The sequence below is a fragment of the Lagopus leucura genome, unplaced genomic scaffold (assembly GCF_019238085.1).
Source record: "Lagopus leucura isolate 7727_CA_CO unplaced genomic scaffold, USGS_WTPT01 Super-Scaffold_100001, whole genome shotgun sequence".
NCBI lineage: Eukaryota > Metazoa > Chordata > Aves > Galliformes > Phasianidae > Lagopus > Lagopus leucura.
In genome coordinates, this window is record NW_024962262.1 from 101,038,998 (window position 1) to 101,063,939 (window position 24,942).

The 24,942-nt window shown below is 45.7% G+C and overlaps 1 protein-coding gene across 3 annotated transcripts; it reads left to right on the plus strand.

The window, feature by feature from the left end:
- The first annotated feature begins 13,158 nt into the window (after positions 1-13,158).
- On the plus strand, positions 13,159-24,709 carry ZYX (zyxin). Of its 3 annotated transcripts, none has more exons than XM_042868060.1 (10): positions 13,159-13,276; positions 16,721-16,972; positions 19,339-19,514; positions 20,639-20,731; positions 21,019-21,516; positions 21,846-21,978; positions 22,065-22,234; positions 22,392-22,570; positions 22,817-22,937; positions 23,546-24,709. In XM_042868060.1, the coding sequence occupies exons 2-10, from the start codon at positions 16,732-16,734 to the stop codon at positions 23,654-23,656; spliced, it is 1,722 nt and encodes a 573-aa protein (XP_042723994.1). In that variant the 5' UTR covers positions 13,159-13,276; positions 16,721-16,731; the 3' UTR covers positions 23,657-24,709. The 3 variants fall into 3 exon arrangements, with proteins under 3 accessions (XP_042723994.1, XP_042723995.1, XP_042723996.1); XM_042868061.1 differs by having other exon boundaries at positions 16,724-16,972; XM_042868062.1 differs by lacking the exon at positions 20,639-20,731 and having other exon boundaries at positions 13,162-13,276.
- Positions 24,710-24,942: the final 233 nt, after the last annotated feature.

Here is a 24,942-nt window from a genome sequence, read left to right on the forward strand (position 1 = left end):
GTGGCACCAAAAGATTATTTTTCCCCTTCTCATGCATGGTGAGTTCTCAAAATGGTCTATGCTGTCAAAGTAGAGACACAAACTTTGGATATCCTAGAATAATCTATTGGAAACTGAACACTGATGGAGCATCCCAGGAAGGATAACGAGGAAAAGAGAAAGAAAAAAAAAAAAGGGGGGGGGGGCCCCGCCCCGCCAAGAGAAAAAAAAAAAAAAGAAAGAAATGGCAACTCAAAATTTGGTGAATCTGCTGTAGTGAGAGTGGACAGGGTGCTCAGCATCAGGTAGCTAGTATCAAGAAACAAGGTCTGGGGAAATAGTTTTGGAGGGTCAGAATGGTTACATAGTACGCACTAAAAAAAGGGACGCTGGCATGAACTTGAGATGTGTAACAGGGTGCAAATGCCTTTGATGCAGTATGAGTCTTACTCAACTTTTTTAAAAACATTTCCTTCATTCTCTACTGAATGTCTCATTCCCAGTGAAACATACAGCAGCTACTTCTCATAAATGTCAATTGAATCTGTACCAGTGGTGTTGCTCAAACTGCATTTTTAAAAATAAACTGCAAGCAGTAAATGTGCTTTTTAAATTTCCAGTGTTATGTAAAAAGGCATGGTATTTTTAGCTTTACAAAATATCAGTTGTCATCTTCTCATTCTGTCCCTATGGTGTATTAGAGATGGGGAACGAGGAGCTTTCAGAAAGTGAAGCTATTAGCTCTTTATGAGGAAGGGATTTTCTGCAATACTGTTATGCAAATCGTAATAAAAACATTCAGCAAAGTCACAACAAAGAAGGTACTTCTTATTTTAAAAGCCAGTATTTCTGTCCTCACTACCGAATTGTTATGTCTGGAATAACAATAGTATAATGTATCCAGAAGCAAAATATCAACCAGAACTGTTCACTCATGCTGACAGAATGGCCCTCGCTTTCAAAAAATTATCCAGAAAATAGTCTCTGACACATAACACTGAGCACGCAGCTGCTGTGAGTAAGCACTGGCACATCAACATTGACTAAAACTGGTTTTGGAATCAAGTCAGGCCTACTGCTGTTTTTAGGAGATCAGAATAAACCTACCTGCTTTACTATGCTGTAATCTGTATGAGATCTTAAAGGATCTAGAATGATTGCCTTTGTGCTGATGTGGGGGTGACATTTCGTTTCCTGTCTGTGTTTCAAGACTTCTGAGGTCTAATGTTCTCATCTGCTGACAAGCTCCTTAATAAAGCACACAGGGACCTTGCTTCTTGCTGTGTTCTCTACTGAAATTTGAGGAACAGGATCTTTGCAGCTATAGAAGAGTCCGGTGAAACCATTTGCTATCTATCTGATGCTTCCTGTAGGGAGGCATCCCCTACCAGAAGCAGACCAGGAAAGGACAGCATCTTGTTTACCGCCTCACCTCAGAGTATATGGACTCATATGTATCAGCACTGGGCAAAGACCCTGTGATTTCCATAGACAGAAAAGTGCAGGAAAGACAATAGCCACCATTCTGGATAACCCTTCCACTTCTCATGAATATCAAGGAGTGCTGCATTAGAACAGTGTGATCTTAGCCAGAGCTTAGACATTGCTGTGTCTTTATGCTGGCAGAAAATAATGAGCTATTTCTTCTTAATCCTTGTTGATTCTGTGGCTGACCAGCAGCTGCAATTAGGTAATGTTGCCATGAATCACTTATGTTTTAATGCTTACAAGTACTTTCTGTGGTGGCTTGTCATAATCCAGCATCTTTAATTTTCAGCCAATTCTGTCCTGAGCATGCTTTAAAATAAGTAGTTTTAAACAGAAACAAGACATCTATTGATTCAATACATGTTTTTTATTCACAGCATTGTACTGTGATCAGCCATCACTATGTTTCAAAAAGCTGCTCTGTTCTCACATTTTCAAATTTAGTAGGCCCATCCTCATACAGTAAGGCTCTGGAACAAAAAGTGCAGTAGATGCAGAAGTATTTCTTCTGCATTTTGGGGGACATCAGCTTTTCACTGTTCCCACAGAATGTTGCTCTTCCTTTTAATCTCCCCAAAGGTGCAGTTGGTTTCAACATGCAGTAAGAGCATTTATCATACTTTCATATTTACTACTTCTTCATTTTACTATCAGCGAGATAAAAGAGTTGAAACAATTGTACATGAGAAAAGTTACAATCTCATCGTCTCTCCAATAAATTATTGATATGTTTAGGAAAGTGGAATTCTTAAGACACTGGGCAACAAGAAAGTAACTTGAAGCTTCGCTCCTTGGTTGGAGGTGTACGGATTTGGAGAAAAGCAATTTTTGAGTAAAGAGCGGACACAAATGGAGGCTCTAGGACTCTAGTAAAGATCAGTCAAAGAACAAAGCAAAGAGGATGCAGCATAATGTCTTCTCATCAGTATATGCTGAAAGACTAAATTAATTCTGAGACCAAGAGAATTGTTCTAGCTTCCTAAAAATACGTCATATGAAAGAGTAAAAAAGTTTCTATGTTTTATAGTCCCTCTAACCTTGATTGCAAGCTAAACTCATCAATTTAAATTTAGGCTTTTGGCACACAAGATCTGCTATCTGTCTGCAGTGATATCATGTTTGAGAAGTTATGGGCAATGAAAAGCATCAACTAGACCAAAACGTTGTCCATGTTTTCCAAAGCATTATCCTTCTCAGTACTGATTAGTACTCTGTACCCTTCTCTGTCCTCTTAGTCAAGAAGACTAATTTGCTGTGGGTAGTTTCAGCCCTATGTAATGCCTACTTTTGAAATTTATGAAGGGATGGATATAGTATTTTTAATATATGTTAAAACTTGTATCTCCATGGAGATTTCCTCTTTCTTGAGTCAGAAAGTATGGAGAAACTATGCTATCCTGGTGTGTTCTGCTTTGCTTCCCTAGGTAAGTGGACAACCATAGCTGAGAGAGCTCCATCCCTTTCAAGGTCTTACATTTGACAATACTCTGGCTATGTCATCATGCACTGCCTGCAATTGTTTGGATATCGTATGTGGCTTTTGCACCGTTTTACATTTACTGCACCCTTGTACAAATCCATAATCCTTGCTGTACTACTGCATAAATCTGTTTTCAATATAAGCATATACTTTCTTTTATCAAATCTCATTTTTGTTTTATATTATTAAACTAGAGGCATAATGACCACCTTGGCGGGACACAGTCTTGGTGAGCATGGACATCAAAAGCAAACAAACAGGAGTAGGACCAAGAAGCTTTTTTGAATGAGGTTGAACACTACATATCAAGATGTTGGGAAGAAAGACCACGTTTCCCTGAGTGGGAGGCCCAAGACAAACAACTGATCGGGAGGAATAAATGCATAAATATCACATTTATTTCTTTTGGCAGCAGTAAGTCCAATACTGTCTCTGGAACATCAGTCACGCTGCAAAAAGTGGTTTGATAGCGGTTTCTTCATAATCTGAAGCACTTAGCAGCCTGATGAGATTCTACTGGCTCAATTTCACAAGCATATTTCACTACATTCTGCTCCCAACTTTTAGCCATCACTGCTGAAGACATGACCTGGCACTCAAGAATCCCAGGAAAGAAGTATATTTTCATATGAAGCTTGACCATTGATGGTCTCCATGTAGATTTCAACTGGCCAAACACATTACCTACAGCTGTTTGCATGGAACTGAAGTATTTTGGGTAAAGATAAAGGTTCCAAGCAACTTGTTTCATAAGCCATGGACGCAAAGAGTCAAGAGGTTTGACAAGTATGTAGGACATGCTCATCTTTTTGACCTTAATGGAGAATGCCTTAACTGAAGGAAATATGTCTCCAGAAACATCCACCACTGACTTAATTGATGCTGTCCCTCAAGCCCTTGTCTGATGTATTTACCATTATCTGGTGACAGATAGGGATAGTTTCATTAGTACAGGAAAAACCCTCCACATTGGCATAAATGGGTAGTCAACCAATCCACACAATAGGCTATTCCTATATTATCCCAGCACACCTTTGGAGAACTGCATGTGCAAATTGTCAATGACTTAGTAATCATAGAATCATAGAATGGCCTGGGTTGACCTAGTTTCAACCCCCGTGCTCGCCAGCCACCAGACCAGGCTGCCCAGAGCCACATCCAGCCTGGTCTTGAATGCCTCCAGGGATGGGGCATCCACAACCTCCTTGGGCAACCTGTTCCAGTGCGTCACCACCCTCTGAGTGAAAAACTTCCTCCTAATACCTAACCTAAATCTCCCTGTCTCAGTTTAAAACCATTCCTCCTTGTCCTATCCTATCACTATCCATCCTCATAAACAGCTGTTTCCCCTCCTGTTCATATGCTCCCTTCAAGTACTGGAAGGCCACAATGAGGTCTCTCTCCCCAGAGCCTTCTCTTTTCCAAGCTTGACAAGCCCCATTCCCTCAACCTTTCCTCATAGGAGAGGTGCAAGAGCCCATGGGCATGGCACCTCCTGCAGCTGAAGCTAGAAGGCCTCATCAACAGGCTCTCCCTGATCAGGCGGCCTGTAGCAAACCCCAATCACTAAATGCCCTTTCCTGGACTGATCCATGATTTTAACCCACAAGCTCTCAACCTGATCGTGGCTGTTTCTCAAGACACAGCTCTTTGCAATATATCCACTTCCTAACATAGAGGGCAACTCTGCCACCCCTCCTACCCTGTCTATCCCTTATGGAAAGTCTGTAGCTCTCAATCAGAGTATTCCAATTGTGGGACTCATCCTACCATGTTTCCGTGATAGCAATTAGGTCAAACTTTCCCAGTTGCACCACAGTTCTAACTCCTCCTGTTTGTTTCCCATGCTGCATGCAGTGGTACAGAAGCATTTCAGCTTGGCTATTGGCCTCATTGCCTTCTAAGAGGAGCCCTCCCTAATAACTTCAGGACAACTCCAGGGCTTTCCTCTACCACCTCCCAAGGTGACAGTGTTCCCATGTTCTTCGTCATCCAGTACACCCTCTTCTGCTGCCATATCTAGTTTAAAGCCCATCTAACCAGCCCAGCCAGCTTGCTCCCTAGAATGTTTGTGGCTCTTCTAGTCAGTCACCTCCCATCTGCTGTCAGCATTCCCCCTTTTTCAAGGCTGCATCCCAAGCCATAGTACCCAAAGTCCTGAGCACAACACCATTTGCAAAACCATTCATTCAGCATGTCTGCCCTCCTCCTTTTGTATGAATCCCAGTCACCAACTGAGAGGACAGAGGAGAACGCTACTTGTGCTCCCAATCCCTTCAGCAGTCTTCCCAGTGCTCTTAAGTCCCTTTTGATCACCTGAGAACTTCTTGTGCCTACCTCTTAATTTCCAATGTGGAAAACTAGTAAAGGATAATAACTGGAGGGCTTGACCTGGTGAGTGCTGCTCCTAGCAACATCTCTCACCTGGGCTCCAGGCAGGCAACACACCTCCCTGTATGATGGGTCTGAGTGGCATATCGGGCCCTCAGTTCCCTTCAAAAGGGAGTCCCCAATGACAGCAGCCCTTCTTTTTTTCCTAATTGATGCTGTAGCAATATGAGGAGCAGACTGACTAGCCCTGGACAAACTCTCCTGCATGGATGGACCTTCACCCACATCAACATCCCCCTGTCCCTCCAACTCCAGAGCCTCATACCTGTTATGTAAGGGCACTTGGGAAGGTGGGACAGGTTGAGAGGCATTCCACTCGCTGCCCCAGACAGGGACTTGTTTCCATCCCTTGCTGTCTCTGAGGTGACCCCCTCCCATCTGACTGTTAGAGGATAGACGATCCCCCACTGCCTGAAGAGCATCTCCTCCATGCCCTTCACTGTAGGGATGGAGGAGCGTGACTCCACCCATCAGTCTCCTTCCCACAATCCCAGATGCTTCTCAGCCTTTCTACTTCCTCCTTTAGTTCCACCACCAGGCTGAGCAGATCATCCACCTGCTCACACCATACCCAGGTGCTATTCCTGCTGCCCTGCTGTAGCAGTCACAGTGCCAGGCATTCTCTGCAGTCTGAGACCTGAACTGCTGCACGGACATACACACTTTCAAGTCTCCACGTCCTTTTTAGCAGCAGCTCCCCACGTGTAGAGACAATGACTGCGTATCAGTGTGCCAAAAGATCAACGACCTGTTAAGTGAGTTAAGTGGCCCCTTACCCCTCCTCCTATATGGCAAGCTGCCCTGCCCTGCCCTGCCTGCTCGCCCTGCCTGTGTGAACTCGTATAATGAGGTTAAACTTTTTGAAAACCTCTTCAGCACTGATCAACAGTTAGGGCTACTGGTATCTCAACATCACTTTGCCTACCTACAAAGTGCTGGCAATGGTGGCCTGTCACTGCTGATATCCTATTCCCCACAGTCAGTGGCTCTTGTGTAGGCTTGACCACTTTGTTAGGTAAAGAATGAACTTAGCACATCTTTTCAGTAACATCTGTCACACCTTTACATTTTCAACTTACTGAAAATCATAGCTCTAAGGTCAGCTACCTCTAATAAATTACCACTTTCCACAGCTGCTACTAGACAAACAGCGGCACTATTGCAAGGCCCTGCTAATTATCCAGGCAACCCCAGGAAATAGTCCAGGATTTTTGTCTGGGTTGTAATCATCCCGTTATTTATACTGGCAGTAAATTAACTACCAAACATGCTGGTAACAAGTACTAGCTCCATACCTCTTGCTTTTGGAAAGCAAGGTCTTAAGGAGGCTGCGCCACATCAAAGCTGTACACAGATTGTATTTTACTGTGCACTTTGTATACAGTCAGCATTTCGCTTATTTGTTTCTGGAAGCAGACTATTGGACTATATGCCTATATTGTCTATTTTGTTTATCACTTTTCTCTAGAGCCCTGATTCCTTAATCATCTACAGTGTGTATGCACTAGTTTTTGCTAGGACTCCAATCTGGTTTGAAACAATTACTTATTTTTGTGAGGCTCAAAAGAAAGAGTAGTTTGCTTCAGTATCCACTTCCTACAGAAAATAAAGGTATGGACTATATCAGACTTCATTCTTCATGACCAGAACTACACATCTTTGTGGTCATGTCACAAAAAGACAAAGCTAGCAGTCTCCAAAAGCCACTCTGTTTACTTGGCTCCTTCAGTTCTCAAGCGTGAAAATAATGGCACTCGGGTAGAGACAGTGACCAGGATCCTGTTTTGTGATAATATTACTGAGACTGTAATATATAGACTGTGAGAGACAGCACCTCTGTCTCTGAAGCACTGAGCTGCACCAGCTACTGTGGGAAAGCCACCACAGAACTTCTACTGTATGACATATGAGATTCAGTATGAACTAAGGGAGCTGAAGATCTGGTTTTGCCTCTTATTTTTGGTATGCCTACAAGACTACACAGTGTAACAAAGAAGAAAGGAGACTTCTACAGCAATTAGGATGGAAAGAGGCTTGTACCACATACGGGAAGAGTAGGCTCTTTAATTAGCAGAGTGACACGTCTGTTTCTTTGACAGTTCTGACAAGCACTGTGTGCACAAAACAACTGAACACATCTCAACTTTTCTTGCTGGTGACAAGTAGTAGGGCATCAGGCTGTGGAAACTGCAAGGGTATAGCTGCTTTCCAAAGCAGAACAGATTTGGGCAGAAATCCACATCTAGCCGCATCCATGGGCATGGTGCAATTACTCATCTGTGTTTCAGCTGTGTTCTCTAGGCCTTGGCTGACTAGTTGGGGTTTTCCAGAGTCACAGAACAGCTTATCCTACCCCAAAGGTAAGAGATACTCACTGAGCTAGCCTGTTTGCTCCTCAGGAGCCAGGTCCTGCTGCAGTGACAAGATGTGGGAGACCATTGCTGCCCTGTCAAGAAGGGGAGAGGCAGCTATTCATCAGGAAAACTTGGCATGAGGAAACAAGGAAACAGAAGTGAGACTGATAATATCTGGGAGCTGAACCTCTGCCATATTTCTGTTCAGGAAAGACCTGCCAGCCCTGTTAGAAATGTTGCTTCTCCCCAAAATAGACCCCAGGTCTCTGCTCCCCTGGCCACTAAGATGGCCCGTGACACATTGATATGCCCATGATCATATCACAGAGATGCCTCACTCCCTCTTTCTTGTATACATCTGCATTGCCTCACTAAAGTGTTTCCTACCAGAGAAGGAGGATTTTTTTGTTGTTCTTTACAAATTATACTCTTTCTAATGCTTTAATCAGGGACACTAATTTTTTTTGTGTGTGTGATTAGAACGGCCTTTTGAAGTATGTACATATGTGTGTATAATGCAATACTATATATTATAATATATATTATAAATTAATTTGAAGATATAAAAATAATCACAGCATGGCTGAGGCTGGCAGGGCCCTCTGGATCATCTGGCCCAAGCCGTGCTCCAGCAGGGACACCCACAGCAGGTGCCCAGGCCCACGTTCAGGTGCCTTCTGGAGATCTCCAAGGAGGAGACCCCACAGCCACTCTGGGCAACCTGTGCCAGTGCTCCATCATCTGCACAGCACAGAAGTGCTTCCTGGCGTTCAGAGAGAACCCCATGTGTACCTGTGTGTGCACACTGCCTCATGTTCTGCTACAAGGCACCACTGAAAAGAGCCTGGCTGTGTCCTCTGGGCACCCTCCCTTCAGGTATTTATGTATGTTGGTAAGATCCCTCAGTCCTCCTCTTTTCCAGGCTCCAGGTCTCAGCCTCTCCTCACAGGAGAGATGCTCCAGGCCCTTAACCATCTTGGTGGCCCTACACTGGACTCTTTCCAGTCAATCCATATCTGTCATATCTGAGCCCAAAAATATATTCAGCACTCCAGGTGCAGTCTAACCATTGCTGAGTAGAGGGGACAGATCACCTCCTCGACCTGCTGGTGATATTTTGTTTAATGCAGCCAAGAGTACTATTAGCCTTTTTAGCAGGAGGGCACACTATGTTCACTTACGTTATGCTTATGTTCACTTGGTTTCTACCCAGACTCCCAGGTCCTTTTCTGCAAAAGGGTGGCCCCCAGAAAGTACTGGTGCTATGCATTGTTTTCCATAGGTGCAGGACTTTTTGTTGTTGAATTTCATGGATTCTTGTCAACCCATTTCTCCAGCCTGTTGAAGTCCCTCTGAAAGGCAGTGTGGTGTTCTGGTGAAACCAGCCACTCCCCTCAGTTTCATGTCTTCTGTGAATGTATTGCAGGTGCATGATGATCATCCATATTGATGAAGATGTTCAATAGGACTAGATCCTGTACTGACCCCTGTGGTACTCTGAAAATTACTGGCATCCAACTAGACTTTGTGCCTCTGACCACTGCCACCTAGGCCCAGTCATTCAGCCAGTTTTCAAATCCATTTCACTGCCTGCTCATTCCATCCCAAACATCAAAAGGTTTTCTATGAGGATCTTATGGGGGCAGTGTCAATTACACTTCTCAAAGATCACTGAAGTTCTCCACAGCTGTTGAATGAGCCCCTTCAAAGAAAACAGACAGTCTGCTTTGCCTAGCAGACTTGGTTTTAAAGGGAAAAATCAGATGCACTATCTTTCCTGGGCAGTTTGTTGTTTAGGGACTTCTCCAAAAGAATTCATGACCTTTGCAAATAACTCTGCAAATTCCTGACTGCATGCCAGTTTCACAGATGCAGGAGGATGATTAGGCTTATAAAGACTGTAGCCTGTGCAGTCTCCAAGTGTACATCTCTATATTTAACTCTTTGGCACCCAGCTGCCAACATGCATCCTAGAAGGGGAATGAGGCACTCCAACTTGAAATTACTTTTCAATCAGGACAGTGGGGCCTGGCAAGTGCCCCCCCCCCTTTCTGCAAATTGAGGCAGCCTGCATCAGCAGGACAGTGATATCTATATGGTTGTAGTCGTTTATCTGATCCAATGCCATGGCACATGTCAGCCTTCGTCAGATCTAAGCATTTACATGGAGAATTGTCATGCAATGCACAGGAGGGAGTAAGTCAAGAGCATGCTAAGAGTCTATGCTGTGAGAGCACAGTGGATCCCCCAAGAGCTCCTACCGGAATGCATTTCATGCGCCAGTCGGTACACAAGCAGCCAGCCTGCTGCAGGTGGCCTTGCCCTAGACAGTGTGGACCTAACATCGTCTGAACCTCTTGGCCTGGGGACAAAATTGGACCCATTATTTATTCTCAATTTTTCTGTTCCCACAGACAACATTTAAATAAGAAAGTGTACACAGGTTAAGCTGATGAGTAGCACCTTAGAATAAATTAAAAGAAAAAAAAAAATTAATTAGACTAAACAGAAGCTACATGATTAAAGAAGTAACAGAGATGCAAGACAGGTATGAGTCAGGACTTTTCATTGGTTACAAAAACATAGACTCTTAAGTAGCACTAATAATGACTAATTCATGCTAAGATAAAACGGCACTAACAGATCTCTTAGTATAGATGAAAATTACACAGATTAAGATATTTTACATTATTAACATAGTTAAAGCATTTTGTCCAGCATCCAAATAGCTTTCCTCTGCCCTTTAGCTTGCTGTTAATACTGAAATCTGCAGTTACCTGGAACCCTCTTGAATTTAGGTAAGATTTTCTTCCCCAAAGGTTTAATTCCCTATTGGTGATCTTGGAAGGAATCATTTTTGTACCCAAGAACTTATGTTTTCTTATCTTAATTTTATTTTATAGCCACCTAATCACTGCCAGCATGCTCCTAATTTCAGTGCAGTAAATGAATTTGTCACATCACTTCTGTATTGCATTCATCTTTACTTACTCGTTGTATTTTGCAACTTGATTGCCCATAAGGATTCTTTATGTTTGTCTCCATGAAAACTTAGTCTCTCTTAGGTGTGTTCATTCAACTTCAGGAATTTCTAAGCTTTGGTTTGACAGACAGCACCGGGCCTTGCTTACTTTCGCAGATCTCAAAGAAGGAGCCAGCCAGAACTGCACAGTCTAAATCCCTCCATCATCTGCTTTGTATTCAGCTGTCATTCCACCCAACATGTGTGGAGCAGTAGCTTTCACACCACAGTACACTCCAAAATACCAGATCACTATTTCCATGGCATGGGACAGCCAAAGGGATTCAAGAAGAGGACTACTGCTTATTCCAGAAAACACAAGGTCAAGCCCATGTCCTCAGGCACAACAAGCCAAGTATACCTGCTGATCTATATCTGTTCCCAGGCAGCTGAACTCTTATTCAGGAATAATATTCTGCTCCTAGTAAGGGGACTGACTGCTGCTGTCTGCATCTCAAGGTGCTACTTTGAGTTTGCAGCTGAAAAATGTCTGCTCCTCCAAGCAAAGAACTGCATGAAGAAAGGTTATCAGCACAAACAGAATTTTTTTTTTAATCCACAAACTCAAATTAAAGTTTTTCTCTATGTATTCTGACATACTCTGATTTGAGAACTCTGTCTTTCACATCTCCAACCAACTAAACAATTACCTGTTTCATATCTGTTTCTCCATTGTGAGAAGTAACATAAAACATCCAGGATGGACTCATTTTCTTTTTTTTATTTTCATTTTCCTTGAGCTGATGTTTTTAACATCACCAGATTGGTGAGACAATCAAGTGCACAAGCATCTGGATTTAGGTGGATGTAACCAGAAATGATGAGAGGGTAGAATTTTTTCATATTCTCTCAGCACTTTTTAAATCTCAGTCTGAGACATTCTTTGTTTTCTTTGGAGTCAGGGCTAGCAGTGGGAACAGTGGTATAATACTCTGAGGTCATGCTGATTGTGTGAGGTGCACTGCAGTGTACCAGAACTTCATTACTTTTTACTTCTGCACTGACATCTTTCCCTGAACAAAAAGGAAAAGGGCTGTCAGCACTAGAAAAGCAACAGTATTAGAAGACTCAGCACAGCGCAGATAAACCTTCCTTAAACTACACGATTATTTTATGCATTAATTACAGTAGTTGGACTGATGACATGCCTAGAGAAGTGGCATTATAATAATATTTAGCACTTATATGAGAATTAAATATCCTTAAGAATTCAACAGCTCTAGGCCAGCAGTTCAACAGCTGCAGCTATGGAAGCAGTGAGATGTCATGACAGACATATGGACAGATAGATTGGTATAGGTGGCATTTTCAGTTGTGTTGAACTGGAAAACCTTAGAGTACCATTCATTTTCCAGCTGCATCATAAAATGCATTACCTCTTTGTGCCAAACCTGCTTATAAAATTAATTTGTTTACGCTGGATTTCTTAAGCCTTGTTGAACCTCTCTGTGCAGCTCTCTGATGGGAGTATACTGCAGTAATGTACGCTGGGAATCTAACTGGCATGGCTCACGGTTTGCTCAGCCACCTGCAAATGAATTACCGGTGCTGGAAGGTACCTTTGTCTCTAAGAAGCAGAAAAGCTCCAATCTCGTGAGCATCACCAAATACAGAAATTCTAATTGGAGGGGCATTAACCCCAATATTAAGGCTGAATTCTGAAGATAACATTTAATGATGGCACAAAGCACAAGGAATGCTGTCTTCATTGACACTCCTCTTTCCTAAGAGGCATAGAATCAACCACTGCAGTTGAAAACTACACACTCTACTGCACTGGGCCAGGTATTGAGCAGGACCGAGCCCTGGCCAGTGCTGGGCCAAAAACAAAGCCCATGTGCAGCACAGACCATACAACAAGGCTATTCAAGCAGCCGGTCTTTGATACAAAAGTTCAGTTTCTGCTTCGCAAGCAACGCAAGAAGAACAAACCCCACTTCTGCACTGAAGAATCATGGGATGCGCGTTTTAATTTCTGGAAGACAGGGGAAGCGCCTCAGCAGAGCCGCAGGATTTCTCCCTCGGCTCCAGCCCGGCGCCGGGGCTGAAGAAGGGACGGAGGGAGAGAGCTGCAGGGCGGAGTGGGGCGCGGGGAGGGCGGGATAGAGGCGGCCAGGGCCGCGGGCCCCAGCGGGGCGGCAGGATAGGGGTAGGGCAGCCCGGAAGAACGCTTCTTGGTCGCGATCGCCGACAGGAAAGCCCCCGAGAGCTCCTCTTGGTGAGGCTGGGGGCGGGGAGCGCGCCAGATGTCAGCCCGGGGCTCCCGCCGCAGCCCGAGCCGGCCCGTCCCCCTCGGGCGCTCCTTCCCCCCTTACCTCATTGCTACATTCCCCGGCGAGTGAGCTCAGCTGTTCGCACAGCCTCTCTCCTTTTATGGTCAAACAACTTTGCCTGGGCGAGGCTTTTCCGAGAGTTGGTCGGAAGCGCTGGGACTCAGCAGCTCCCCCCTTCATTTCTGTTGCCTCTCCCGGCGGGCACGGCGAGGCAGCCCCAGGCCCCGACCCAGCAGCACCCCCCGCCTCTCGCCCCGGGGCGGTGGTTCCCTTTCTCGCTCCCCCCGAGGTGAGTCGCTCGGCACGGTGAGGGGCTTCGGTCGGCAGCGCCGTGCTCGGGGAATCGCGGTCCTTTTGGCGCTGCCGGGCGGCGGCTGCCCTGCGAAAACGCCTCCTGGTCCGAGGGGTTCGTTTAGGTCACGATTTATCTATTTGCCCGTTTGGGTGGGGATGCCCTGCCGGAGAGCGGCTCCGCTCTGAGAGTGCGAAGGCAGTGGGTTTTGCCCGCTGCTGGTGCAATGGAGTCGGCTGGAGCTGCTGTACGAGCAGGGGGAGAGGGAGGAGGGGGTGTTGCCTCGGTCGGGACAAGCTCTCTTTTGTGTACGCGTGGATGAGCGAGACACCTAGGGGGGCTTTTTCCAGATGTGCTCAAGAGAAGAATCTGAGGCTCTTTGTGCATGAAATTTGTTTAATAGATGAGCTTCTGTCTCTCTGGGAGTACCTTGAGAAAGTGACGGCGCGACTGCTTGCAAATTCGTAGAATTTCCTAACGCTTTAAATATGTTTGCATAGCTTCTTGGAGTTCTTTTCCCTTTGCACAGGGAGGAGGAGGCAAGGCTAACATATGTGGAAAAAGCTCGCAGCTCTGAGCTCCCCTTCCCCCATCCTGCTTTTCTGCAGGCTCTGCCTTGTGGCTTGCGGAGCTGGTAGGACTTTGCTCTGTGAAAATTTGCAGTTTGGGGGCAGGTGGGGAGAACTTTCTGGCATCAACCTGTATGAGAAGGTGAAAAGAAGCATGACTCCTACATCTTGTTTGCTTTATGGTCCATGTGTTTTTTTTTTTTTTTTTTTTTTTTCCTTTTTTTTTTTTTTTGCTATGGCTTTCATTCTGCTCCCTCCCCCCTGTATCTAAAGGGAAGTTGGCAAACAGGGGAAATGCAGATGCAGTGTGTCAGACCACAGTGTTGAAACAGCTCTTACTGTGTGCCCCAAGACAGACTGCTTTCTTTCTACCAGCTGAGGTGGCAAATGGCATTCTGCTCTTTCCCTCCGGGCTCTTTCTTTTTCACTGCCCAGGGAAGGGAGCTTGGCTCCTGAAAGTTGTCTTGAGGCCAAAGAACTAAGAACCATGTGCATGTCTAACAGCTGGCAGACCTGTCACAGAACCTCTGGGAGGTGACCTTGCTGCTGAGGGGGATGCTGCTTGATCCTACAGTTCCTTGCTCTGCAAGTGCGTGAGGCAACTGCATCCTTTCACTGCATCCTTTGGGGGATGTCTTTCTTCACAGGTCCACCTGAGTCATCTAACTGCTGTTATCAGCAGGCAGAAAACCTCTCACCTCAGGGACACGTGAAGAGTTGAGATTAGATCTGCTGGTTTGACACTCCCTCTTCCAACTGCTTTTACAAACAGTGCCACAGGACTAGTGTTCCTGATAGGGTTCAGATGGTACTGACAGCAGTGTGGAGCAGGGGGGACACAGCAAGGCCAGCCTTCCTCAGCCTGTAGGGTCTGTTTGGGGGCAGACAGATAACAGAAGTGAGGATGAGCAGGGGCAGCTGCTGTATGTAGACAGCTTTGAGAAGAAAGGGCCTTAAATGTGACACTGCATACTGGGAAATAGGCTGCTTTGGGTTCAGTGAGATAGCAGCTGCTGACAGTGATGCCAGCACATTTTATGAAGTGGAGGATGTCTCACTGCTGGCTGACCTCAGTCTGAACAGCCATGAGAAATTACTCTCTGACTGTGGTGTTCTGCTCCTAAGAGCCTATTCTGGTAGGACTATAGCAGGAGATTCATTACACTGTGACAAAACAGTGGAGCACAAGACAGTCTAAGTGCCTCTATCAGCAAAAGCCTCTAAAAAATGCTCAGAGGTCTCTAACAAGTTCAGTAGCTCTGTAGGAGCTGTGGACTGGGTAGAGCTCATCAGTCTCTTCTGACTTGCTGGCTCCCAGCAGTGTGAGGGATCAGCAACAGACCTTGCTGATTGCTTTTCTGCCTTGGTCCTTTCCCATGTAGGACCATATGGGGCATGCTCTGCTCAACTCTTTGTCTGCAGCTCACTGTTTTTTGAGGAGCCCGGAGCTGTTTGTCCAAGTGCATGCAACTTGTCAACCCTGTGCAAAGGAAAAAAAAAAAGCAGAAGCATAGCCTTACTGTTTGTCTATGTTGTTGTGTGTTTGTAAACTGTTACAAGGTCCATCTTACCAGGAACCACAGCAGCACGTAGAACTGAGCACGTAGCTCTCACCAGCAGCCATGGGTGAATTAGTGGTGGGTGGAAGTTGGTGATGCCAAAGCTGTCCTAGCAGCTATCACTGAGAGCTATCTGCAAGCAGAGTGGAAGGGCACTGGTCTGAAACACGGGCGTAGAGCCCTGGGCTGGCAGCAGTGCTGTTGGGCTGGGGTGTTAGAACTGTAGGCGTGCCAGGGCTGCAACAAAGCATCTGGCTTTGAGGAGATTTTTAGCACAGATGAGATTTCCGACCTGAATTCCAGGGCTGAAGGAATGCTGGAAATGTAGCCCTCGGGCTCCTGAAACAGCTGGCTTGGTGGGGCTAGCCTATGCTTATTCAGATTTGGTGACAAAAAGGAGGGAGGACGGAGGGGCTGTCATGGCTGCATGTAGCAATGCTCACCCTGCGCTCAGAACAAAGCTGAGTTATTTGGGCATACCGCAGGCAGGCCAGGCCCTGCACGTGGCAGGGCTGCAGCTGCACTGCCTACTGCTGTGTGTGTGTGACCTGAGCTCTGCTCTCAAGTCTGAGGTGCCAGTCTCATGGCCCCAGAGATGCTGCCCTGAGCCCTTGGAACTGCTTCCTGGTGGAGGCGGAGCAGGCGGCTGACGCAGCCAGTGAGGGTCAGGGGATGCTCCTTCACCGGCAGTGAAAGGAAGAGGGAGAAAGCAGAGGGCCCTGCCGGGGAATGTGGCACCAAGAACCCCTCACCTGACCCGTTGTTTCTGCCTCTGCCTGCACACAAGGCTCTGGAGGTAAAGTGGGTGGGATGAGAGATGCAGGGGTGTGCTGGGGACTGAGGGGACGTTGCTGGGGGTGTCACAGGCTGAGGACAAGAGGAAACAGATGACATTATCTGGTAAGTGGGGCAGAGGAAATGATTCCAGTCGTGGAAGAGGGGTGCTGTGTGTCGTGTGGGGGTTGCTGGGTGAAGATGCTTGCGCTGGTCGTCAGCTCCTTCCTGCATTGTGTGTGGAGGGGTTTTGAGCAGCAGGGAGCTTAGTTTTCTCTGTAGCAGCACATGGCTGACAAGAAACGCCTTTGTGGTCAGCACTGTGCTGAGCTGAGATAAGGCTTATTCAAGCTGCCTTTAGTCGCCGTTCCTCCTTCTTCCTGTACTGATTCTCAAAGTGTTCTACACTCCGCTTTGGCTCCTCGGCCTTTGCCCAGACACAAGCTCCTGTATCTCTCCACTGTATATTCCTTTCTATTAATTCCCACTTGGAGCAAGTCTGAATTTATATCACTTTCCTCTCTCTTCTCTCCTGCCAGCAGCCAAAAAGATGGCTTCTCCAGGTACCCCAGGGACCCGTATGACGACCACAGTCAGCATCAACATTTCCACACCGTCCTTTTACAACCCACAGAAGAAGTTTGCACCTGTGGTTGCCCCTAAACCCAAGGTGAATCCCTTCAAGACTGGGGGTGCATCGGAGTCATCGCTGCCACAGCCTCCTGGAGCTGGCGCCCAGCGTGCCCAGATAGGGAGAGTGGGGGAGATCCCCGTATCTATGACGGCAGAAGGTAGGTGAAGAGGGGTGTGGCAGATGTGGGTATGCTTCTCAGTTCTCAGAGTGCGAGGTCTGTAACTGGGTTAAATATGAGAATCACTGCAAATGAAGTAATGCTCTTGCTGTAGATGCTTGCAAGTTTCTGAGTAAGATAAAGGGGTTGTAAAATGATCTCAAAATATGTGGCATCTCAGTTAGGAAAGAAGTTAAGAAAGCGACTGCACTTAGATTTTAGTAAAGCTGGAGGAATGCAGTGCTTTTTCATGATATTCCCTGCACGTATAATTTAGTAACTGCAGTAGTATTCTGGCCAGCAAGTCAAAGAGCAAATATGTTGCAGGAACATTCACCCTGATGCTGGTGCATCACACTGTTCTTTTTCTTACTGTTTCATCTTAACTTGAGTTGGTTGTCTCCAATTATAGAGACCCTTCTTGTGGACTCATCTTTAGCAACAAAGATTGCAGTTTCAAAGGAAGTAGAAATAATTGCATGAAAAGAAAAGGAACCTAACAAAACCAGGAAATGAGATTTGTATAACTGAGTTTTATGCTTTCTACTAGTGGTTTGGGTTGAGTGTGTTTTCCTGTGTAGACTGACTTTGTGCTTTAGTGTGCTTTCTTTTTTATTTTTTTTTTCTTTTTCTCCTATGGGTGTTACTTGTTTTTGTTGCTTTTGGTGGTTGGTTGTTTTTCTTCTAAGGAGCAGAGGTTCCTGTGTAACACTGGTGTGTCCTGTATTAACTCAGTGGGCAGCTGATCTAATGGTAGTAAGGCTGATCCTGCACTTGGAGGCAAATGACTAAACCATTTTTTCCATTTCATGAGTCACAGTGGCCCCAGGGTGTCGGTGCCTCTGTCTTGTAGAATTGCACCACCTAACTGGTGACCTTTTGCTTATACGTTGTTGGCTGGAATCTTGATTCTGTCATCCAAGGTCTTATCATAGTTTTTATGCTTTTCTGCTAAAGTTCTGTGGATTAAGAGTGTGTGTGTAGGTTGCATCAAATTGACAGAAATATATTAGCTCAACTACAAAAGCAAACAAACGGATGTTAAAAATTGTTTTTCAGAATATAGTAACAAGAGAACTGGGTGTTAGTTGTTCCACTTGCACACTTCTTTCCCTGTAAAGCTTCTTTTGGAGGAACAGGCTTGATGGAGATTAGCAGTACTGTTTGGCTTAAGCCATCACATCACCAGTGGGTAAGGGCTGCCAGCAAAGCTGTACTAGCAAGGCAGATGAATGACTGAAACTCAGTTTTGACTCAGTCAAGGTATGCATCCGATTTGATTCTTCCCTGATACACCTCTTTGATCATTCTCTCCCTTTCCTGTACACTCCCCAGAGGAATGATAGTATAACGTGAACCCATAGCAATTGGTTTCTCTGTTTTAAATGGCAGGATGACTAAGTTGATATCACTGTTGTAATGTTATATTTAATACTGGTCATGCAGGAAACTTCTTTGTGCAAATAATTCCTAAAGCAGGCTCTTAGTGCATCTTTTTGAAGCACTGTGACAGCAGAGCAGGGTTTTGCTTCTGCCTTGTTCTTTTAAATAAGCCAAAAAAAAAAAGCTCATGCAAACTTGAGCTTACTCCCAAACTGTAATTTCAACGAAGAAATACTGGCTTTGTATTACTTCTTTTTTTTTTTTTTTTTTTTTACTCCCCAAAAGCAGAACAAGAAGACTTGGAAGAGGTACTGCATACCAGTGCAGTTTATGCATTCCACTGGCTAATAAGATTTCAGCTTTCATTTTTTAAAAACATTCAGTTTGTCTCCTTTAGGTTACAGATGAGAAATCCTAACAAAGCCTGTGTAAAACAGCTGCATATAAAGATAAGACAACTTGATAACTGCTGTGGAAGAAATACATGGAGCAGCAGGAGTGAAAAACTTGATCTTTAACCCTGCTGCTGGTTGGGACTAACTGGAAAGAGGAGGGGATGTTTAGTATAACCAGAAAAAGGGATGTAGAATTTATACCTGCTTGTCTTTGTTGTTGTTTTGTGCTTGGATGATGAGATACCTTTCTCACATAAAGGGTGAAGGGAAAGAGTATCTTGTTTGACCTGTGTTGTAATAGACATCTTCAGCCTGTTCTACATGCAAGGGCACAGAGAAAGAGGAGGAGTAAGAAAAAACATTAGGACGTGTTTCTCAGTTACCCAGTGAATTTCTAGTGACTAATGCAGTAGCTTATATGACAGCAAGTAGTTTGGACAAGGTGAAAGCAATCCTGTGGGGTTCATTTGTCCTTGATGGATACTGGGGAGCACTCGCTGTAATACCTTCAAGGTGCCTTGTGGGGTTTGTAACTGGCTAGGATGAGAAATGATTGAGGCCTGCTCTTGTTTTCATCGTTCTTCATAGAGCTGCCGCTGCCACCTCCTCCCCCACCTGGAGAGGATCTAAGTTTCTCCTCAAACTGTGCTTTTCCTCCTCCCCCACCACCCTTTGAAGAGCCTTTTCCACCAGCCCCAGATGAAGCTTTTCCTTCTCCTCCTCCGCCTCCTCCACCAATGTTTGATGAAGGACCTGCCCCACAGGTGAGTGAGGTCAAGGGAAGTATAATTTCTTTTGATATCCTGAGCTGGGACAACTTCTCAGTGCTCTCTGGATTCAACAGCAGGAAGCTCAGAGATCTGGGAAAACAGTACCAGTTTGCTTAGCACCTTAGTGTCTGCACAGTCCTTTCCTATAAGATGCTATAGAAGTTCAGCAAATATAAATGCAAAGTCCTGCACTAGGGATGGGACCACCCCATCTGCCAGCATAAGTTACGGTCAACTGGCTAGGAAGCAGCTCTGCAAATGAAGGACCTTGGGATCCTGATGGACAGTGAGTTGAATGTGAGCCAGCAATGCACCCTTGTGGCAGTAAAGGCTAACCACATACTGAGCTGTATCAGTCTTTAGGACAGGGAGATGATTATTCCTCTGTCTTCAGTGTTATCAAGGCTGCATCTTGGAGCAGCCAACTGAATTTTGCAGTTTGGTCCCATTTTGTACTAAACCCAGACGAATACTGAAGTAGTAGTAGTCCAGCAAAATGTCACAGCAGTCCCTGAGGGATGGAGCTTGTGGTATGAGGGCTGCATTTGTTCAGCTGGCAGAAGAGGAGCAAGGTCAAAGGTGGGGATCTAAATGATGTTTGCAATACAGAAAGGAGGAGAGAAGACATGCATCTTACGGGGGTACAGCAAGAGAACAAGAGACAAAGCACACAAGTTGCAGCAAGGTAAATTCCTGAAAAAAGAAAAACCTGTTCACCTCCAAGAATGTCTCAGCACTAGAACAGATGCCCGCAGAAGCTGGGGAATCTGCATGTTTGAGGATGTTCAGAAATCACCTGATCAAGGCCCTGAATGACCTGGTCTAGCTTGAGAGTCAGCTCTGCAGTGAGTAGGGTATTGGACTGCAGGCCTCCAGCTGTCTTTTCTTACTTCAGTCTTTCTGTTAGTCTTACTGGGCTGTTTGTTTTACTACTTCTGGTAGATTTTGGAGACTTTGTCCTTGGAGACTGTTTCCTGTTTGTCCTCATTAGCTTTCTACCTGCTCAGAACCAAGAGCAGATCCCAGGTGTAAAAATCTGCTGTTGTAGGGGATGCACCCACTTCCCTGGCTGCTCCTGTAATGTGCTCTGATCCCTCTTTCCATGGATGGTGGTATAGGTGCGTGGCAAGATGAACAGCATTGATCTTGAGATTGACTCACTGTCCTTAATGTTGGAAGACATGGAGAAGAATGACCCCTTCAAATCCCGGGTGAGCTGTCTAGAATGTCACAGATGGAAAAAGAGATGACTGGTTTGCTGAACTGAGATAGTGAGAAGGATGCTACTGAAGATTAAGATGTCTAAATCATAGCAAGAAACCTACCTGAAGAACCAGAAAGCACAAATCATGTATCTTTTCAAGATTAACTATGTAGTAATGTAGGGACTCTAATCATTGTGAGTCTGGGGTACCTACTTACCTATTCCTGTAAACAGTATATTTTTCTCTTGTAGTTTGTTGATAACTGCCAGGTTCTCTGTTTCTTCCCTTTACAGATACCTTCAGGATCCACAGGTTCTCTGGAGAAACCGTTGACTCCAAAAGCTCATGTGGAAATCTCATCCGCACCCAGAGATCCTACTCCTCCTTTTCCTTCCAAGTTCACTCCAAAGCCAAGTGGTAGCTTATGTTCCAAGCCCCCTGGATTGGATTCAACTCCTGCCCCAGCTCCGTGGGCAGCTCCACAGCAGCGCAAGGAGCCCCTAGCATCAGTCCCTCCACCCTCTTCTCTCCCGTCTCAGCCTACTGCTAAATTCACACCACCCTCTGTTGCCGGCTCTCCTGGATCCAAACCAGGTGCCACTGTTCCCATGGCTCCTTCAAACTCTGCAAGATATCCTACCTCCCTTCAGACTCAGTTCACTGCCCCTTCACCCTCAGGTCCCTTGCCTCGACCTCCGCCTCCCAATTTCACCCATGCTCAGCAGTGGGAAAGACCTCAGGTGCAGGAGAAACCTGTTCCCACTGAACAATCTGCTGCTGCAAAAGACGTGGTAAGGGTCAGAGTTGTGCCTCTGGGCAGGTATGGCATCATGGGGGGGTTGAACTGGAGGATGAGGAGGGAGGGTCTGTCCCAGGCTCAGGGATGTAGTTGAAGTAGTTGCTCACTTGGCAGCTTTTGTTATGTTATTGAGAAGCAGAGCTAGGAACAGTGCTGGAAAGGGACAGAACTTCATGTAAAGGTGGAAAAAAGCAAGCAATGTGGATGTCACATTGGATAGAGAAAAGATGTAAAGTTGAGAGAAACAAGTTTATCACTGACAGAGTGGGAATGAGTCTGTTTGTATGCATCCTTTGGGATTGACTATTTTCTCTTCTGCAGCATAGACCCAGTGCAAATCCACCTAAGGGAAACTCTCCTCTGACCATGAAGGAGGTAGAAGAGCTGGAGATGTTGACTCAGAAACTAATGAAGGATATGGACCATCCACCTCCAGTAGAAGCTGCTACTTCTGGTGTGTGTTCTTTTAGTGAACAGCAGCAGGACTGAGACTGTGGAGGGTTATTATCTCTCCTAATCCCTTTCTACTCCTGTTGGCAGAGCTGTGTGGCTTCTGTCGGAAGCCCCTGTCACGGACCCAGCCAGCTGTGAGAGCTCTAGACTGCCTTTTCCATGTGGAGTGCTTCACCTGCTTCAAGTGTGAGAAGCAGCTTCAGGGGCAGCAGTTCTACAATGTGGATGAAAAGCCCTTCTGTGAGGACTGCTATGCCGTGAGTAACTGGGACAAAAGCTGCTGCAGAGGGCTGAGCTTGCTGTGGCTGTTCTCTCCTGCTTTTCCTTCCCCCTTTTCATTTCACCTGTCTGGTGTAGTCTCCTGGGGATGGAGGTTTAGATTAATGTTGTCTTACTTGTTTCTTTTGTGTTTAGGGAACCCTGGAAAAGTGCAGTGTCTGCAAAAAGACCATTACAGACCGGATGCTGAAGGCCACTGGTAACTCGTACCATCCTCAGTGCTTCACCTGTGTGATGTGTCATACTCCTCTGGAAGGGGCCTCCTTCATAGTGGACCAGGCCAACCAGCCTCACTGTGTGGATGACTACCACAGGTATGGAGGGAGCACATGCATGTGGTATCTAAAGCAGGCAGATTCCCTCACATCTGTTTAGTTTTCTGCTGCACAATGGACTTGGGTTACTCACAGTGAAGTTTAAAAATGAGTCAGCAATGCACTGTGTTAAAACTAAGGTCTTTTCCCTCTTTTTGTGTGACTTGTGCCTCTGTTTCCATTACTTCTGTATGATGGTGAGAGACCTGCAGTGGTTGTCATCTCTGCTGTATTTGTGTGTTGCAGGAAGTATGCTCCACGCTGCTCAGTATGTAGTGAACCTATCATGCCAGAGCCTGGGAAAGATGAGACAGTGCGTGTGGTGGCACTGGAGAAAAACTTCCACATGAAATGTTACAAGTGTGAGGTAACCCTGTTGGCCCCACTCCTCTCATTTGCATCATCACTAAGCATCCTTGAACTTTCCTTTCTTGACCGAACACTAACGGTGTCTTAAATGATTTGAAAGCATGTTGAGCAAGGTTTGGAATCATAGAATATCCCAAGTTGGAAGCGACCCACAAGGGTTGCCAAATCCAACTCTTGGTTCCACCCAGGACCACCCAAATTTCAAACCATGGACTATGGGCATTGTCCAAACACTTCCTGAATTCCAGCAACCTGGTGCTATGGCCACTGCCCTGGTGAGCCTGTTTCAGTCCCTGACCACCCTCCTGGTGAAGAACAAGAAGGTGGTTAGATATTCACAGATCACAGGTTCAGAGCAAGGACTTTGCAAACATGTAGCCCTATCAAAGTCCTAATATAGCAGCTGTGTCTGCCAGGAGATCTTACAGGGTTCACAGAGGGGACTGTGCTCACCTGCTCAAAATGGTTTCTCCAATTACCACAGTCATAGAAAGAGTAGTGGGCTATGAGCCGTTGTTCTGATTCAGTAGAACTGCTTACATCCTTGTCTCTGTCATCCTGGCCATTGGCTGTCATTGAGCTATCCCTCTTATTATTCCCTTGCAGGACTGTGGGAGGCCCTTATCTATTGAGGCTGATGAAAATGGCTGCTTTCCACTGGATGGGCACGTACTATGTATGAAATGTCACACTGTTCGTGCTAAAACAGCGTGCTGAGGAGCTTGGAGTGAGCGTACCCTCAAGACCCCTGCACTCAGTACTCTTTCCTTCCCCACCGTTGTCCTGCCCCTCTGCCTGACAAGGCAGATTGCTACCAGTGAAGACTCTGCCAGCGCAGTTGGTTACCCACGTAGGATTTGCCACTTGTAGACTTCACTATGAGCACCCACTAAGAAAGGACCTCTTCTCCCACCGCCACTTCCTGGCCGTACTGTATTCCAGGCTGAGGACTGTGACTGAGATGAGTGCAAAATCTCTGTTTCCTCAAGACAAGAAGAAGGACCAAATCTCCACCATCACCTGGTGGAAGTAGCAAGAATGACCCGGTGGCAGCTGCTGAGAAAAGGCTGAGCATTCTTCTGCTGCATGAAGCCAAGAAATGATTTCACATCATAAGGTGGAAGCCGCCTCCATCTCAGCACTGCTTCTGTCATAGGTTTTCCCACGCCACCTCGTTATCTGGATGTCTTCCCCTAATGCCTTCATCACTTCTGGGTAAGAGTGTGGAAGCAGAGTGTACTGGGAGCTTCTGTTCTAGTTGCTGGAAAAAGCTAACCTACTATAGCTTTTCTGCTTCTAATGGATTTTATTGGCTAACTGCCCTGTCAATTTTTTTTTTTCTTCTTTCCTAGCCAGACTAAACTGGCAGTGTTTGGAATCCTACTCTGCTCCTGAGTTTGGACAGTTTAATCTTAATTTTTTTCTCTCTCTAAAATGAATTGCTTCCCAGTGTGGTTTCTGGACAGACAGGGTGGGCAAGAATAACAAAACAGTCCAAAGAATGGCTGTCATAAGCATATAGTGAGGAAGTGCCTCAGTGAGAGGATGAGGACTCAGCACACTGAGGAGCTCTCAGTGTTCCAGCAAGAGTTCTTTCACAGCTGTCAGTAGGAGCTACGATGTCACTGCAGTGTACTGTCTGACTCTGTGTTACTGCACTGAGCCTCACTCCCTAGACTAGAAACTCTTTGCACAGGGCAAACCTTTTGAATAACTGTGCTGTCCGACCACTGTTTGCATCCAATAAAATTGTGAGTTTTTTTCCATTAATATGTCTCTGCTGCATTTGTTTAACAACTCATAAAAGGTGATGTCTTAGGCAGTAGAGAATATGTTGTTGCTATTCCACTCAGCTTCCCAGAGATGGTCAGACTCTGAAAATGGCCTTTCTCCACGGCCTTTCTCTCTCCACATATTGGTTTCTTTTTCAAGTTGTTTAGTTTTATACTTCCTTTCATTTAAAGCAATAGAATACCACATTCCAGTACAGCAAGATGGTAGTC